The 16,714-nt window shown below is 34.5% G+C and overlaps 1 protein-coding gene across 10 annotated transcripts in view; it reads right to left on the bottom strand.

Moving 5' to 3' along the window:
* The window catches only part of MINDY2 (MINDY lysine 48 deubiquitinase 2), a 114,430-nt gene that overhangs the window by 58,408 nt on the left and 39,308 nt on the right, over positions 1-16,714 (bottom strand). For all 10 annotated transcript variants that reach the window (XR_010945970.1, XR_010945971.1, XR_010945947.1 and 7 more), the window contains exons 5-6: positions 14,199-14,301; positions 7,821-7,963 (exon numbers count right to left, since the gene is read on the bottom strand). Coding sequence is in view for 2 of the 10 variants with exons in the window: in XM_067748393.1 (XP_067604494.1) it covers positions 7,821-7,963; positions 14,199-14,301 (246 nt within the window). In the remaining 8 variants the exon portion in view is untranslated. The remainder of the gene's footprint in view (positions 1-7,820; positions 7,964-14,198; positions 14,302-16,714) is intronic.

Below are 16,714 nucleotides of genomic sequence, written 5' to 3'. Positions count from 1 at the left end.
TACTCTAGTTGTTCCAAAGAGTTCACAGGGGCAGGAAGATGCAAAATAAAGTGATCATTAAATATGAATGCATAAAATGGCCCTAAAAATCTCAGGGTCCTTCAAAAGTGAAATGTTAGAAGTCCTTATGAAGATCTAATGCAGCAGTAAAAGTAGGCATATCTTGTTGGAAAAAGCAGCTTTCTAGTTTTTCCTTACTTATATCCTTATAGATTCCTTAGGGCTCAAGTTTATAAAGAACTACAGAAACTCTAACAACCCAGCAATTAGTGGTACAGAATAATAGTTTTAATGCTGAACAGGTTTAATAGAACAAGGGCACAATCTTCCATCTTATTTCCTTATCAAGCAAATGCAGGAACCCCTTCCTTAAATTTTAGTAAGTATTCCTTTAGGGCTTCTAGTTTTACACCAACAACTGAAGAAGTGCTAATAGATTTTGTGGTAAGTCAGTCATCAGTCACTGGGTCAATCAGGAGGGAAAGTGTCTCTGACTCTTATAAAGAATGTACTCATTGGGTACTTTGCCAGAGTAAAGCAGCGTCTAATTTAAAGACCCTCAGAACTGGAAAGAAAGTTCAACAGGAATATAGGAAATAGAACTGAGAGGATTATAATGAGGCAGATACAAATAGCCCAAAGACCCAAAAGATTCCTGGAAAACACAGGATTTCTGTCTAAAAAGGACTTCACCAAATGTAACACAAGGTCCTTGATTAGATCCTGGTTTGAACAAACCATCCATAAAACCATTTGGGGGACAAATGGGAAATTTGAATATGGACTGGGTATGAGATGATATTAAAAATTATAGATAACTTTGTTAGATGCAATAATGGTACTGTGATTTGAAAGGGAAATGTTCTTGTTTAGAGATACATATTTAAGTATAAACAAAAATATAAAAATAGATAAAAAATAATACGTCAAAACTGTTAAAAGTAGGTGATGAGTACAATAGGAACACATTAAATTAGTCTCATCATTTTTCTGTAAGTTTCCAATTTTTCATAATAAAAAGTATAAAACAGTGCTACTGTTTCAGTTTGGTGGTCACTATAGAAAATAATACCATTTCCCCCTAGTGACTGGCCACCAGGATAGTTGTTTCCATTTATCCCTTCTATAAAAATAGTACTACCAGGAATTCCCTGGTGGTCCAGTGGTTAGGACTCATTGATTTCACTGCCGAGGGCCCAGTTTCGATCCCTGATTGGGATACTAAGATCCTACAAGCCACGCAGCACAGACAAAAAAAAAAACAAAACAAAACAGGACTACCTTGTAAAGAATGGTGTTTTTTTTTTCTTCTAGAAAAATATTTATAAGTTTGGCCAATATCATCATGTACATAATAACATCATGCCCCTAAATTCCTTTGCTCTTTTATTCTTTGATGCACCCACCCACTTAACGAAGTCCCAAATCTAGGATAACTAACTACCTTCACCAGGCCTACACTCTGATGAATACTCCCACAGAAAAATGACACAAGTGGTATATTCATGTAATAATTACCATCCTTAACACTGCATAGTGATTCTTAATTTCTCTAGTTAGTCCTTTCTCCCACATGCTGTAAAGACTACTTCAAATTTTCTTTCTTCAAATCTGGAACCAAACCTTCTTACCCCTCCTCAGTCTCAGTAAATGATCTTGCCTTCCACATTACAGAAAATAGAAACATTGAAACAAAAACTTTCTCTATTTCCTGCCATCAAATCTATAAACTTACCGGTAGCTCTACTCATAGTCTATTCTTTCCCTCCTTTACAATGGAGAGGTCTCTTTTTAAACCAAAGGTCAATCCATTTTACCTGTGAAAATGTTTATCCTTTCTCACCTTCTTGGAGGCTTCTAACATTATCTCCTCTCCTGAATTTTCAACATTTCTCTCTATTGAGTCCTTCAATATTTTAACATTGTCAAGTCTCTCATATTAAACAAAAACAACCTTCCCTGGATTCCACACTCTACTATAGCTATGAGCCATTATGTCTGTGCCTCCTCACAGACAAACTGTTGTTTGTCTGTCAAAAGTTGCCTATAATCTATTTCTAGTATCTGAGACCCCAAACATTTCCTAACCAATTCAATGAGGTTTTTTTTCTGCTTCCACCATTCTCTAAAAGATATCAATGAAATCCATATCCCTAATGAACACTTTCCCCCCAAGTGTTCTTATCTTATTCATCTTTTCAATAGCATTTAACAATTGAGATCTCCAATTCTTCTTGAAACACTCTCTCCTTGTTGGTTTACATGATACCATATTCTTTAGATTTTCCTTTTGTTCTTTTCTTTCTGTCTCCTTTGCCAGTTTATACTCCACTAGTTGATCCTTAAATGTTGGCACTCCTCAAATCTCTGTCCTAGGCCTTCTCTTTTCTTCCAATTCCACATTTTTCTTGTAAATCTCATACTCTCCCTCTCCCTATTTGTACACAAAACTTATTCCAGTCCTGAACCATTTAACCAACATTTCCACTTGGAGGGATGCCTGAGAAGCAGCTCTAACAGTTCTAAAAGTTCACATCTTTTTTCTGTTCCAGTGTTCTGCGTTTCGATAAAGAGCATCATCATTCATCCAGTTGTTCATGCTTAGAACCCAGAAATCATTCTTTCGTTTTTTAAATTAAAGAATAATAGATTTACAATACTGTATTATTTTCAGGTATACAGCAAAGTGACTCAGTTACACATGTTTTTTCAGATTCTTTTCCATTATAGGCTATGATCAGATATTGAATACAGTCCCCTGCTATACAGTAAATCTTTGTTGTTTTTCTATTTTACATATAGTACTGTGTATCTGTTAATCCCATACTCCTAATTTTTCCCTCCTCCCCGCTTTCCCCTTTGGTGACCATAAGTTTGTTTTCTATGTCTGTGAAGCTGTTTCTGTTTTGTAAATAAACTCATTTGTGTTATTTTTTAGATTCCACATATAAGTGATATACAGTATTTGTCTTCCTCTGTCTTATTTCACTCAGCATGATAAACTCTACGTCCATCCATGTTGCTTCAAATGGCAATATTTCATTCTTTTTTATGGTTAACATTCCATTGTATATATACACCACATCTTCTTTATCCATTCATCTGTTGATGGACACTTAAGCTGCTTCCATGTCTTGGCTATTGTAAACAGTGCTGCTATGAACATAGGGGTGCATGGACCTTTTTGAATTAGAGTTTTTGTTTTTTCTGGATATATGCCCAGGAGAGGAATTGCTGGATCATATGGTAGTTCTATTTTTAGTTTTTTAAGGAACCTCCATACTGTTTTCCATAGTGGCTAAACCAATTAACATTCCCACCAACAGTGGGAATATTAATATTCCCATATATTAATATTTCTCCACACCCTCTCCAGCATTTATTATTTGTAGACGTTTTGATGATGGCCATTCTCACCAGTGTGAGGTGATATCTCATTGTGGTTTTGATTTGCATTTCTCTAATAATTAGCAGTGTTGAGCATCTTTTCATGTGCCTGTTGGCCAGCTGTATGTCTTTTTGGAGAAATGTTTATTTAGGTCTTCTGTCCATTTTTTGACTCGGTTGTTTGTTTTTTTGATATTAAGTTGTATGAGCTCTTTGTATATTTTGGAAATTAACCCTTTATTCATCACATCATTTGCAAATATTTTCTTCCATTCGTGGGTTGCCTTTTTGTTGATGATTTCCTACACTGTGCAAACGCTTTTAAATTTGTTTAGGTTCCATTTGTTTATTTTTACTTTTATTTATTTTGCCCTGGGAGACTGATCTAAGAAAATATTGCTGTGATTTATGTCAAAGACTGTTTCCCCCTTTGTTTTATTCTATGTAATGGTGGCCTCGTAGAATGAATTTGGTAGTGTTCCCTCCTCTTCAATCTTCTGGAATAGTTTGAGAAGGATGAGTTCTTCTTTGTATGTTTGGTAGAATTCCCCAGTAAAGCCATCTGGTCCTGGACTTTTGTTTGCAGGGAGTTTTTTTGTTTTTTGGGTGTTTTTTGTTTTGTTTTGTTTTTTACAGATTCTATTTCATTTCTAGTAATCAGTCTGTTCAAATTATCTGTTTCTTCTTGATTCAGTTTTGGCAAGCTGTATGTTTATAGAAACTATCCATTTTTTGTAGGTTGTCCCAATTTGTTGGCATAGGAGTTTTATGGTATCGTGTCTTATATTAAGTCTTTAAGGCATTTTGAGTTTATTTTTGTGCATGGTATGAGGGAATGTTCTAATTTCATTGATTTACATGCAGCTGTCCAGCTTTCCCAACATCACTTGCTAAAGAGACTGTCTTTTCTCCACTGTATATTCTTGCCTCCTTTGTCAAAGAGTAATTGACCATAGGTGTGTGGGTTTACTCCAGGGTTCTTTATTCTGGTCCCTTGATCCATATGTGTTTTTGCACCAATACCATGCTGTTTTGATAACTGTAGCTTTATTTTGGGTATCAGGGTGATGGTGGCTTCATAGAATGACTTCGGTAGTGTTCCCTCCTCTTCAATCTTTTGGAATAGTTGGAGAACAATAAGTTCTTTGTATGTTTGGTAGAATTCCCCAGTAAAGCCATCTGGTTCTGGACTTTTGTTTGCCAGGGGTTTTTTGGGTTTTGTTTTTCGGTTTTTTTTTTTTTTTTAATTTACAGATTCTGTTTCACTTCTAGTGATCAGTCTGTTCAAATTATCTTTTTTAAAAAATTAATTAATTTATTTTTGGCTGCCTTGGGTCTTCATTGCTATATGCAGGCTTTCTTTAGTTGCATCAAGCAGGGGCTACTCTTCGTTGTGGTGCATGGGCCTCTCATCGCAGTGGCTTCTCTTGTTGTGGAGCACGGGCTCTAGGCGCACGGGCTTCAGTAGTTGTGGTACACGGGCTATAGAGTGCAGGCTCATCAGTTGTGGCGCATGGGCTTAGTTGCTCTGCGGCATGTGGGATCTTCCCAGACCAGGGCTCGAACCCATGTCCCCTACATTGGCAGGCAGATTCTTAACCACTGCGCCACAAGGGAAACCCCAAATTATTTTGACTCAGCTTTGGCAAGCTGTATGTTTATGGAAACTTGTCCATTTTTTTCTAGGTTGTCCCAATTTGTTGGCATATAACTATTCATAGTATTTCTTATGATTTTTTTGTATTTCTGCAGTATTGACTATTAATTCTCCTCTTTCATTTCTTATTTTGTTTACTTGGGTCTTCTCTCTTTTCTTCTTGGAGAGCCTGGCTAGAAGTTTGTCGATTTTGTTTATCCTTTCAAAAAACTGGCTCTTGGGGCTTGCCCCGAAGTCCAAAACACCTTAATGTTATACAAGGGGCAGGGAGACACACACTAGTGGTACACTGTTTAGCTACAGAATAAGGTTTACTGAGAAAAACTTAGAAGTGAGAAATAGCAGAGTACACACATTCTCTCGGCTATCATTATCTCATGGAAATGCATATTCAGTCCAGAAACAGACCCAATGCAGAAAGTGCTCCAGGAGAGGCGCACCCTTCCCAACCACACAGGAAGATTGCAAATACCTAGGTGACTAGTAAAGGACTTCCAGGTCAGGGATATGGCCTTGATAAAAAAAAAAAAAGGGAACGTCTAAAGCTCAATTTTGGAAAGTTGTAAAACAACCACTCATGACAGCCAGAGACGTTGTTTTCTCAATTGAACTATCCTACCCCTGTGGAGAAAAAAAAAAAAGAGAGAGAGAGAGAACAAAAAGAACGACTAGGCCATCAAGAGACCAAAGTCTATTTCTCTCATTCATTCATTCATTTATTTATTTATTTTTGGCCACACAGCATGGCTTGTGGGATCTCAGTTCCCTGACCAGGGACTGAACGCGGGCCCTGGCAGTGAAAGTGCCAAGTCCTAACCACTGGACTGCCAGAGAATTCCCAATTCCTCCTTTTAACTTAGGACTCTACAAGATCTGATATCTATCTCTTGAGCCTTACATCATGCCTCTTGAGCCTTACATCATGCCTCTTATTTTCTATGCTTCAGTCACATAGCCCTTCTTCGAATTCCTTAAAAAGTTAGGTTATTTCCCTCCTCAGGGCTTCTGCACACATGTTCCATCTGCTTAGTTAACCGCACCACCCCCCCATTTTTCCTGACATCTTCAAATAGGTTATAAGTCCTAATAAAAGTACTCACAGCATGTTGTAGGTACCCTTCACAGAGTGTATCTCAATAGAAATGATACCTACTTATGTAATTATTTAACATCTGTCCCTTGTCAAACTAGGAGGTCCTTAAATGGCAGGAACTATAGCTGCCTTGCTCAGGCTGCAGTCCTAATACTTAGCTAAGTAAGTACCCAGTCATAATCATGCTCAATAAATATTTGTTGAATGAATGAATAAAGTGTGGACTTAAAGAGATCAGGTAAAGTGAGATGACTTAGCAGTATTTATTATGTAGCAATAATTCTGATTTTGTGGTTCTTTGGCCTTAGATTTTTGAGGAATATGGATAAATCTGGGCCCATACCTAGCACACATCTAGCTTAAATATGGGAACAATACAAACAAACCCTTGCTATAACTAACAGGGGAGCAGGAGAGCTAGGGCTATACAGTATCCTTAAATAAGCAAACAAATCATTATTTTACACTGCTTTGTGCAATTCACTGATTAAAGTGTTGAAGGAAATACAAAGTCAGATTCCTGACTTCAATAAGCTTACTTTCATTTAGAAAAATGAGACACATTTACATGGAAAGAAAATTGTTAACTAGGTACTCATCAATAAGGGCAAAGTAAGGACAATATGGCCCATAACAAGTAAAGGAGGAAGGGTAGTGTAGTGATCCAGAGCCTTAGCTGCATATTTAAATCACCTGGAAAACATTTTAAAAATACTGTTGCTCAGGTCTCACCTCTACACATTCTGATTTAATTGAGTTGGTGTTGGGCTCTGGGCATTGGTATTTTTTTTAATAGCTCCGTAGGCAGCTCTAGCATACAATCTGGGTTGAGAACCACTGATTTAAGGAGAGAAGAAGTAGCTTTACTGAAGAGTTAGTATATAAAATGTTTCTTAAAAGATAGGTGAAATCTGGATAGGCAAAAAGGAGTGAGAATGTTCACATAGGGATTAGGAGTAAGAAACAAAATGGGAAAGCATAAAGTGTGTATGGGGATGGAGGACTATTAATGAGTAGACAGATCATTATGGCTGAAGCAAAGTGTTGACACAAGGGGATAGTAGAAAATACCTTGCATTTTTATCCTCTAGGCACTGGGTGCTACTAACATTTTTGCAATATTATTGACCTGATCAGAGGAGTATTCTGCCACAAAAGTCTAGAGATAAGTTGATAAACTCCTGTATTAGGTGGCAGCTGTAAAAATGGAAGCATTGAAGAGATAACAAGAGGGATGAATCAGTAAGATTTTTTTGGCAAAGCCATAAGTGACATGATAAAAAGAATTTAAAGTCACACTGATAACTTAATAATAGAAACACTATCATAAAGACAAATCTTGATTCTTTCTCTAAACTCCTTTAGCCCTCAAATGTAAACATCCATCATTAGCAGTCATCCTAGTTCTAACATTAGGGCTTATCTTTTTTTTCCTTAGAAAGAAAATAATAAATACATTTTAATGCAGTAATCTCTGAAAATGGAGTTGAGACCTAAAAAAAAAAAATTGATTTTAAGTAACAAATTGCTAATCCATTCCACCCTAAAGAATTAATTATTACCTTCATAATTTGATGGTTAAAGAATATTACGCTAAAATTTTTTATTTTGAAGCAGATCATAAGACATCTCTAAATCAAGCTCCTTTAGTTTAGAATAACAGTAGCTATTTCTATATCATACCTTGTATTTGGTCATGGTGCTAAAATGATTATTCCGAAAGAACACACAAAGTTCTCCTTCCTGAACCGTTGAAGTTAGTTCACATAATCCATGGTATGTCAGTTGAGTGGCTGTGTTATTTAGAAACTGCTCAGCTACAAAGCCTAGGAACCAATGCATAATATTAGATGGAAGAATAATTTCAAAATTTTAAAGTTTTTCTATTTACATTGTGTTCCAATTATGAAGAAAGGCCAATCAAAATAAGACTCCTCCTACTATAACATGATGGCCCTAAATTGCCTAAATTGGAGATTTTTTTTCTAATTCTGCGATGGAAGATGTGTCTATAGACATTTCCAGGCTAAAGAAACAGTTATCTGAAATTCTTTTTATCAATAAATGTATTTACTTATACCACACCTTCTTCCGCAAAGGATTTCATGCGCCTTGCAATAGAAGAAACACACACAATAAAACTAAAACCCAAAAAAACAATAAGAAGGTAAGGGTTAGCAAAAGTCAACAACTACTTCCCCAATGGATAGGTGTTTAGAAATTAAAAGTAGCCTCAAGAAATTGAGTTGCTTAAGATTTTGACAAAGATCCCAGATAATTTTCAGTTCACAAACTGCTCAATTCTTGCCTTAAAACTAAAAGTAGGCATAAGACTGAACAGAAAACAGTGGGGTAACTGATAACATTTTTATCCTAATCTCCTCCAACATATGCTACTCATTATGTAGATATACCAAGTTCAGAAATAGAAATCATCTCTTCTGTTTTCAAACATAATGAAATATAAAGAAACCTTCTGGGGTTTAATTTAAAAGCTATACATACAGTTGATCCTCATTATTCACACGGGTTCATATACGCTAATTTGCCTACTATCTAAAATTTATAACTCCAAAAATCAATACTTGTTGCACTTTCAGGGTCATTCCTGAATATGTGCAAAGCAGCAAAAAAATTGAGTCACCCAACACACACATTCCCCACTGAAGTCAAAATAGGCAACAGTGTGTCACCTTCTTGTTTCAGCTCTCATACTGTGAACAAATGTGATTTTCACATTCTATATAATGCCATATTTATCACATTTTGTGAAATTTCTGTGCTTCTTTGGAGTGATTTTTACTGTGTAAAATGGCCCCCAAGCATAATGCTGAAGCTAGTGTTCCTAAGCACACAAAGGTTGTGATGTGCCTTATAGAGACAATGCATATTTTTGCAGCTTCTGCCGGGCATGAAGCTGTTGGATATGAGTTTAATGTTACTGAATCAATAATATATATTAAACAAGGTGTCTCTAAGTGGCATGGACTTATATATACTACCAAATGTAAAACAGATAGCTAGTGGGAAGCAGCCGCATAGCACAGGGAGATCAACTCCGTGCTTTGTGACCACCTAGGGGTGGGACAGGGAGGATAGCAGAAGATATGTGGATATATGTATATGTATATGTATAGCTGACTCACTTTGTTATAAAGCAGAAACTAACACACCATTGTAAAGCAATTATACTCCAATAAAGATGTTAAAAAAAAAATAAGGTGTCTCTCAACAGAAACACACGAAAAACAAGGTTATGTATTGATAAGTTGATGAAAATCTTGTGACCAGAGGCTCACAGGAACCTAATGTTGTGTTTCCCCTATGAGCAGTGGTTTGGTATTCACTAATTCAGTGTTCACAGCAACTTTATGGAACATAACTATCAGTAATAATGAGAATCAGTTGTATAAATATTTTAAAAGCCTATATTTCTTTCATTCTTCCTCTTCCTTCCTCCTTTTGCTCCCTTTCTTTAAAAAGGAATAGAGGGGAGGAGAATGCTCTAAAAAGTTTTGTAAGTGAGCAGGGAGGTGCAGATATAGGGAGTAAAGATGAATCTGTGTTAATAAACTGATGACTCAACAAAAATTTGAAAATAAACTTGGTAGAAACTTGGTAGGGCCAGAGGCAGCTGCCTGATATAGATTTATTCCACTCCCTCACTTTTAGTGTCAAGCCATAGCACTTCAAGCTGCAAAGTGGTTGTAAAAAGTTACCAATATATCACACTATTCCAAGGAATTGGTAATGTAGGATGGGAAGTACAAAAAGTTATACAGAAGGCCACAGCCAAAGGAAATTTATAGCTCATTTGCAACTTCCTGGCTTTATACATTTAGAAATAAGACCCCTCCTCAATTATTATCATTACTTTGCTAAATGCTAAGTTATTGAGTAGAATGTATTAGTTATATACTAAAGCATTTTCTCTTATATAGCATTTAAAAAGTAAGCGTTATGCCTGTGCTGAGAAGTACCACTGCTGTCTATAATATCCATGTAACTAAACACTTCCTTCAGAAAGATGTTTCTAAATGTCCCTCCCATACCTCATTCATACAACATACTCTCTACAAAACCCTTTCAAAAAGATACAAAAATTCAGTGGAGATATAGCACAATGTTACTTTCATGTATGAAATTCAAAAATTTAATACTAGAAGTCTTTCTCAGCTGCTTGTTTCTAGAGAACAGGACATGGATTCAGAGAGAATAAGTGACTTGCTCAAGGACATAAAACTAGTTATGGCAAAGTGAAGACTGGAACTTAACCGGTATTAATTTATAAAATGTAGTGCTGATTATCATAAATGCAAACTGAACTCTATTTCTCCCCAGACCATAGAGCATAGACTAATTTAGACTTAGAGAGAAAAATGTTTCCTAATTCTTCTACCAACTTGTAAACAGTGACACCTGTGTGATTTTAGTGGCATATTCAAAAGCCTAATCTAGTTTCAACTTTTCATAACTAAACAAATTATGGAGTTTCAAAACATAATATCAGAGATTACTTATTAATTACAAATGGCAAAGGGCATCTTTCCAACAACAAAAAATCTGGTAAATATCACCTTAATCCTATTTGAACATCACCAACAATGGGATAATCAGACATCACGTGCCACCTGATTTGATGCACTAGGAAAGACACAATGTCGCCTATGTAGTATTCCCAAGGAAAATATATAACCCAAATCTACTAATGAGGAAACAATCAGATGAATCCAGATTGAGGACTATTCTATAAAACAACCAGCCTGGACTATAAAGAAAAGTAAATACCACAAAAGACCGAAAAGAAAAGAAAAGAAAAGAAAAAAGGATAGGGATCTTCTGTTCTAGATTACAGGAGACTAAATTGATATGATAATTAAATGATACTTGATTGAAACTTACACTGAAAAAACTTAAAAGCTATAAGGGGCATTACTGGGACAACTGGGGAATTCTGAATATAAACAGTATATTAGATAATAGTATTGTATCAATGTTAAATTTCCTGAGGTAACTGCATTGTGATTACATAGGAAAATTCTTTGTTCTTAGGAGACAAATATTGGAGAGTTAATGGATAAAGTGCTATAATATTTGCAATTAATTGTCACGATTTAGGAAAAAAATTGTGTGTGTGTATGAATACAGAAAGTAAAAATTCAATATGCTAATAATTGGTGAATTTAGATGAAACATATATATGTACAAATATGTATATAGATACATATATTCATTGTGCTATTCCAATTTTATGGGTTTGAGTTTTTCCAAAATAAAGAGAAAAGGAAATCAATATTATTTAATCAAAAATAATATGAACTCAAACTATAATCTTCAGCGTTTATGGCACATAATAAAAGCTCAGTAAGTGAGCTCGAATAAGTGAATATGCTGGAATAATTTCCTTAAGCATATTTTTTTTTACCTAGAAACAATTGTTAAAGAAGAAATTATTCCTGAGAGATCTTCTGGAATTAAATGACCAGTTAGCATGAAGTCTGGAAACTGGTACTGTGCTATTTTTTTCCTTGTTGATTTCTGCTGCCATGCCACAACCCATCGTTATAACTTGATTCAAAAAAGTATTAATATCCAAAAGAGGTAGCAAGTAATAAATATTCTATGTACATGTAAAACTTCTGTACTTTTACTTACAAGGTATTGCCACCAGAAAAAAATAAATGTTCTCTGAAAGAAGTTGAAAGAATATCTAATTCTATTTGACTATTAACTAAATAATATTTCTTTTTCATCAAAAAAGAATGATAGTAAACATATTTCTTGTATTCTGCACCTTATGGAGATGAAATATTTGAATTTTTAAAAAATCATCTCAGACCAAAGTTTAATAGTTTTTAATAAAGAAAGATTAGAAATAAACCACTTTGGGATATTTTATGATTCAGGAGGAAAGTTACAGTTGTAGGCTAAACAGAAAAAGAAAGCAGACTACTTTGGTTGAACAATATACCCAAGAAAATATGATGAAGAAAATGGAAAAAAAAGCTAATTGCTATATTATATAAGAAAAAATGGAGATATGGGAACATATGTATATGTATAACTGATTCACTTTGTTATAAAGCAGAAACTAACACACCATTGTAAAGCAATTATACCCCAATAAAGATGTTTAAAAAAAAAAAAAAAAGAAAAAATGTCCATTGTGGCCTTTTATTTCCTTAATGATTTCATAGTGCCTTATACAAGTAGCCATTGGGATTGAATACTTATTTCAAGCAGACTACATATTTGTAATTTCTTATAAACAAAAAACGAGTTTAGCTTTTTAATTGTACTGAATTTCATATATAATTTTTCCTTCACTATGTATGGAAATATGATAAGCAGAATTTCACCATTATGAAATTTATATATCAAGGATTTAATCAGCTCTGATATATATTACCTGAAAATTCTATACCACTAAAGAGGAAGATTCCTACTTGCTTTTACCAAGATATTCTTCTCAAGTTATCAATTCTATACAAATTAGCTACAGTTTTTTATTATCCCAGGGATTCAATACCAGAGAAATAATAATAATAGTTGTAAAATCACGTTGAGAGAAAGGAGAAGTGATGAAGGGACTGTTTTTTGGTTGTTGTTCATTCTGCTAGTGTAATAAGTCCTACCCCTGTTACATTGCAGCCTAGCTTGGTGAAAATGCTGTCAACATTAGTGTTTCCCATAGCTTCTTACCTTATAAATATATTCATCCAAATATCACTTATTGGCTATCATTCCATCTGTTAACACTTTCTGGACCCTACTGTTCTCTCAATTACTATTGAATAGCATACTGAAAGTTACTGAGAAAGTAGAAATCCACAGATGGATACTTTCTTTATAGCCTGCTTTCTAAGAATATTTACAGTAATGAGAGCTTGGATAAAGAATGGAAAGTTCTAGTGAGTGGAATTTTGTCAACTGAGGGAAAACATTTTTTGTAACAACTTTTGTTGCTCCTCTCTCCCCTAAAATTTAAACTTTGCTGCCTTAGGTTGTAGTGAAAGAGGCGTCACACAAATCAATGATCAATATTGCTGAATATCTGTGTGTTTACTGCAAGTAAAAGACTAGATGAGCCTCAACTAACACACTGTGTATTTTCCTGCTACTGGCCTCTTGCATAAACATGTTAAACTTCTGGATAATTGAGTAGTGTAATTAGTTGGGTTCTTATTAATCAATATAGTATGAGATTCACATACACATCTTCTTTTATATGTTCTTAGGTACTCTTGTAGTCACTTGGTTTTAATTTTTTAAAATGTAGTGACGATAATAAATTTTTATTATACCTCATGTGAAAGAACTGTGTGTCTGCTTCTCACGATTTCTCTTTCTTTTGTTAACACTTCAAACTGAGGAGAACAGCAGTCTCAGTATTTGTGTATATTTATGAAAAAGTGAAGTGGGTGATGGTGAAGTTATACCCAAATGCTATGGTTCCTGATAGCACTCTGGTTTCAAATCTGCTCTTCCCTTCACTGACTGGAACACAGCTTAAAAAACAAACAAACAAACACACAAAAAACACTTCTATGCTGATGAATTTAGCAATTTTTAATTTTAGCTAAGGATTAGGGAAACTGATGATCAAAGGTGTACTCTGATCCAGAATAGAGCTTTAATATACTATATTGTACTGAAATATAAGGTAGAGCTCTACTAAAATGAACACTTGAGTACCATAATATACATCTCAGTCAACAGAAGTGTTCAAGATGAATTATAAAGTTCCCTCAGTACTCCCAAGTAATAACCCTTTTTTAAAAGAGTAATTATCAGTAACCCCTGGGTAACTGATTATATCAAAGATAGCAAGTGATTCCAAAGACTTTTATTAGAATCCAGGAGTGATTTTACAAAACAAATAAAAAGGGTTCTAGGAAAAACCTTTCACTGGTACCTCTATGAATAATTACTTCTTTTAATTCTCATAGGTAGAATCACTTTTATTTTTTAGAAGTTGTATTTAAGACATTTAGAAGACATTAAATTTTAAGACAAGTTACTTTGCCAAGAATAAGTCAGATAATAGCAACACTCACCCACCTTCACTAACCAGCTCACTGTTGTCTGACTGCTTACAAGAGATGATCTTCTCCACTAGCTGGTTGTAGCTGCAGTTACCAACAGCTTTTACAATGTCATCAATCTACAAAACAAATGACTGTCTCACTAATCATGATAAAATTAAAAACAATAACAAAGAAACCCATATAACTCTTGAGGGTTTTATTCTAATATAATACTAAATATAAAAGTATTACTTATGAAAAAAGAAAATCAGCACTAAAATTAACACCCAACAGTTTCCAGTTTTGTTTATGGTTCACAATAACATATTATGAACAATATTGCTTAGCCATATTTCAATTATGCAATAACTAATAAAATGGAATTAGTATATGCAATTTTATTTCTTAAGATTGTAAAGCAAGGCGGGCTTCCCTGGTAGCGCAGTGGTTAAGAATCCACCTGCCAATGCAGGGGACACGGGTTCGAGCCTTGGTCCAGGAAGATCCCACATGCGGTGGAGCAACTAAGTCTGTGCGCCACAGCTACTCAGTCTGCGCTCTAGAGCCCTCGAGCCACAACTACTGAGCCCGCTGGCCTAGAGCCCATGCTCTGCAACAAGGGAAGCCACTGCAATGAGAAGCCCATGCACCGCAACAAAGAGTAGCCCCCCGCTCACCCCAACTAGAGAAAGCTCAACACAGCCAAAAATAAATAAAATAAAAATTTTAAAAATTTATAAAAAAGATTGTAAAGCAAGGCAAATCTAAAAGATGTTAATTTATGGCATAAACAGGGTTTCCCATTTTATTTGTTACTTAGTTTCTAGCATAGTGGAGATATGAGCAGACATAACTAATGTTATTTCCCTAAACAAAAGTTAATATATATTAATAAGAGAAAATATTTGCCTCATGATTCTTATTTGATCTTTGTCTGTAAAGGTACAGTAGAAAAATAAATTCAAAGTTTTAAGGTATAAGAAAATAAAATTGGGCATCTCTACTCTCCTTCCATATACTTTGCTTTTACTATTGAAGCAAAATAGATATCTGCTGTCTAAACTTACTTTGATTGCCCTCCCATCCCTAAAATATATTTATTTGTAAATTATTTACATGTACTTTATTAATATATTAATTAACACAAATTAATACAATGAAATAAAAAATAAGAGAGGCCATGTTTTTTTTCCACATCCAAATGATCTTCATGAATATCTACTCTGAATACCACAAGAATTGACAGATCTGCACAATAGTAAGGACAGTGGTTTTCAAACTGGGAGCTTTTTAAAAAGCTAAAAGAATTCAAAACTCAAGTTGTTTCTCAAGTGCCTAAGTTTTCATTCCACTGCTGCCTAGCAAAATTTAAGAACAACTTCTCTAGGTTATAATTTTTTGTTGTTCCTGCAAAATTCAAGGATGGTAAAAGCCTCTTAACCATCCAAGTGGGACTGACGGTTGGCTGAAGATCAGTTAATTGAATAAATTAAAGCAGGAAACTGTGGAAAATGTTACATACATATCTTAAACAGTTCATGTTAGCTTAAAACACACAAATGTATTCACTTGTCAACCTTCTGATACGAAGCCAAATAAGGCCGTTTCTTTGAAAGTGGATCTTTTGGCTATGATTCTAGGTAAATGACACAAAAGAATATGCCTTTCAGTTTTCATTTATTTAAAATGAAAACTTAGACCCTTAAGAAGCAGTTTGAGAGCACAATCGCTTTAAAGTTTCATTATTTTTTGTAACACCTTTACTGATTACAGCAATTTTCTTTAGTGACTCAACTTCATTGTCTTTCCAAAGAACTGAATTTTCAATCCTAAGGAATCCACAAAAATACACCTAGAATAATAAATACATGATCAATATATAAAAATCAGTTGTACTACTATAGACTAGCAATGAAAAATACAAAGATTTCAAATTTCATAGGCAGGATCTCTACATTAATATTTCATTCAATTAATTCATTTGGATGCCTTTTATGCACTACTATGCACCAGGTGCTGTTAGAGAAACTGAAGACTCAGCAGTGAATAAAATAGATGGTCTATGCTTTCATAAAGTTTATATTCTAGAGAAAGGACAAACAATAAACCAAATAAGCAAAAATATAACATACTAGGTAGTTGTATGCAGTGGTATGCAGCTGTTCTTTGTTTCCATTGTACTATAGCATTCCATAGTATGAATATACTATCATACATTTATTCATTCGTCTTTTGATGGCTATTCAAGTTGTTTTCAGTTTGGGGCGATGACAAATAATACTGCTATGAACGTTCCTGTACATTTATCCTGTTTCACAAATCTAGTTTCTCTAAGGAATTTGCCTTGTCAAATTCTTGAGTCTTATCCTCAACTTTACTAGATAACTCCAAACTGCTTTCCAAAGGAGGTAGTCAATTTACATTATCATTAGCATGGAATGAAAATTCTCTATACTGCATATCTTCTCCAATATTTAGTATTGTCAGACTTCTAAATGTCAGCCATTCTGATGGGTGTGTAGTCGTATCTCATTTAGGTTTTAATTTGCA

Source organism: Pseudorca crassidens, chromosome 1, assembly GCF_039906515.1.
Source record: "Pseudorca crassidens isolate mPseCra1 chromosome 1, mPseCra1.hap1, whole genome shotgun sequence".
Classification (NCBI taxonomy): Eukaryota; Metazoa; Chordata; class Mammalia; order Artiodactyla; family Delphinidae; genus Pseudorca; species Pseudorca crassidens.
Note: the sequence above shows the minus strand (reverse complement) of the source record. Positions and strands in the feature narration are given on the sequence as shown.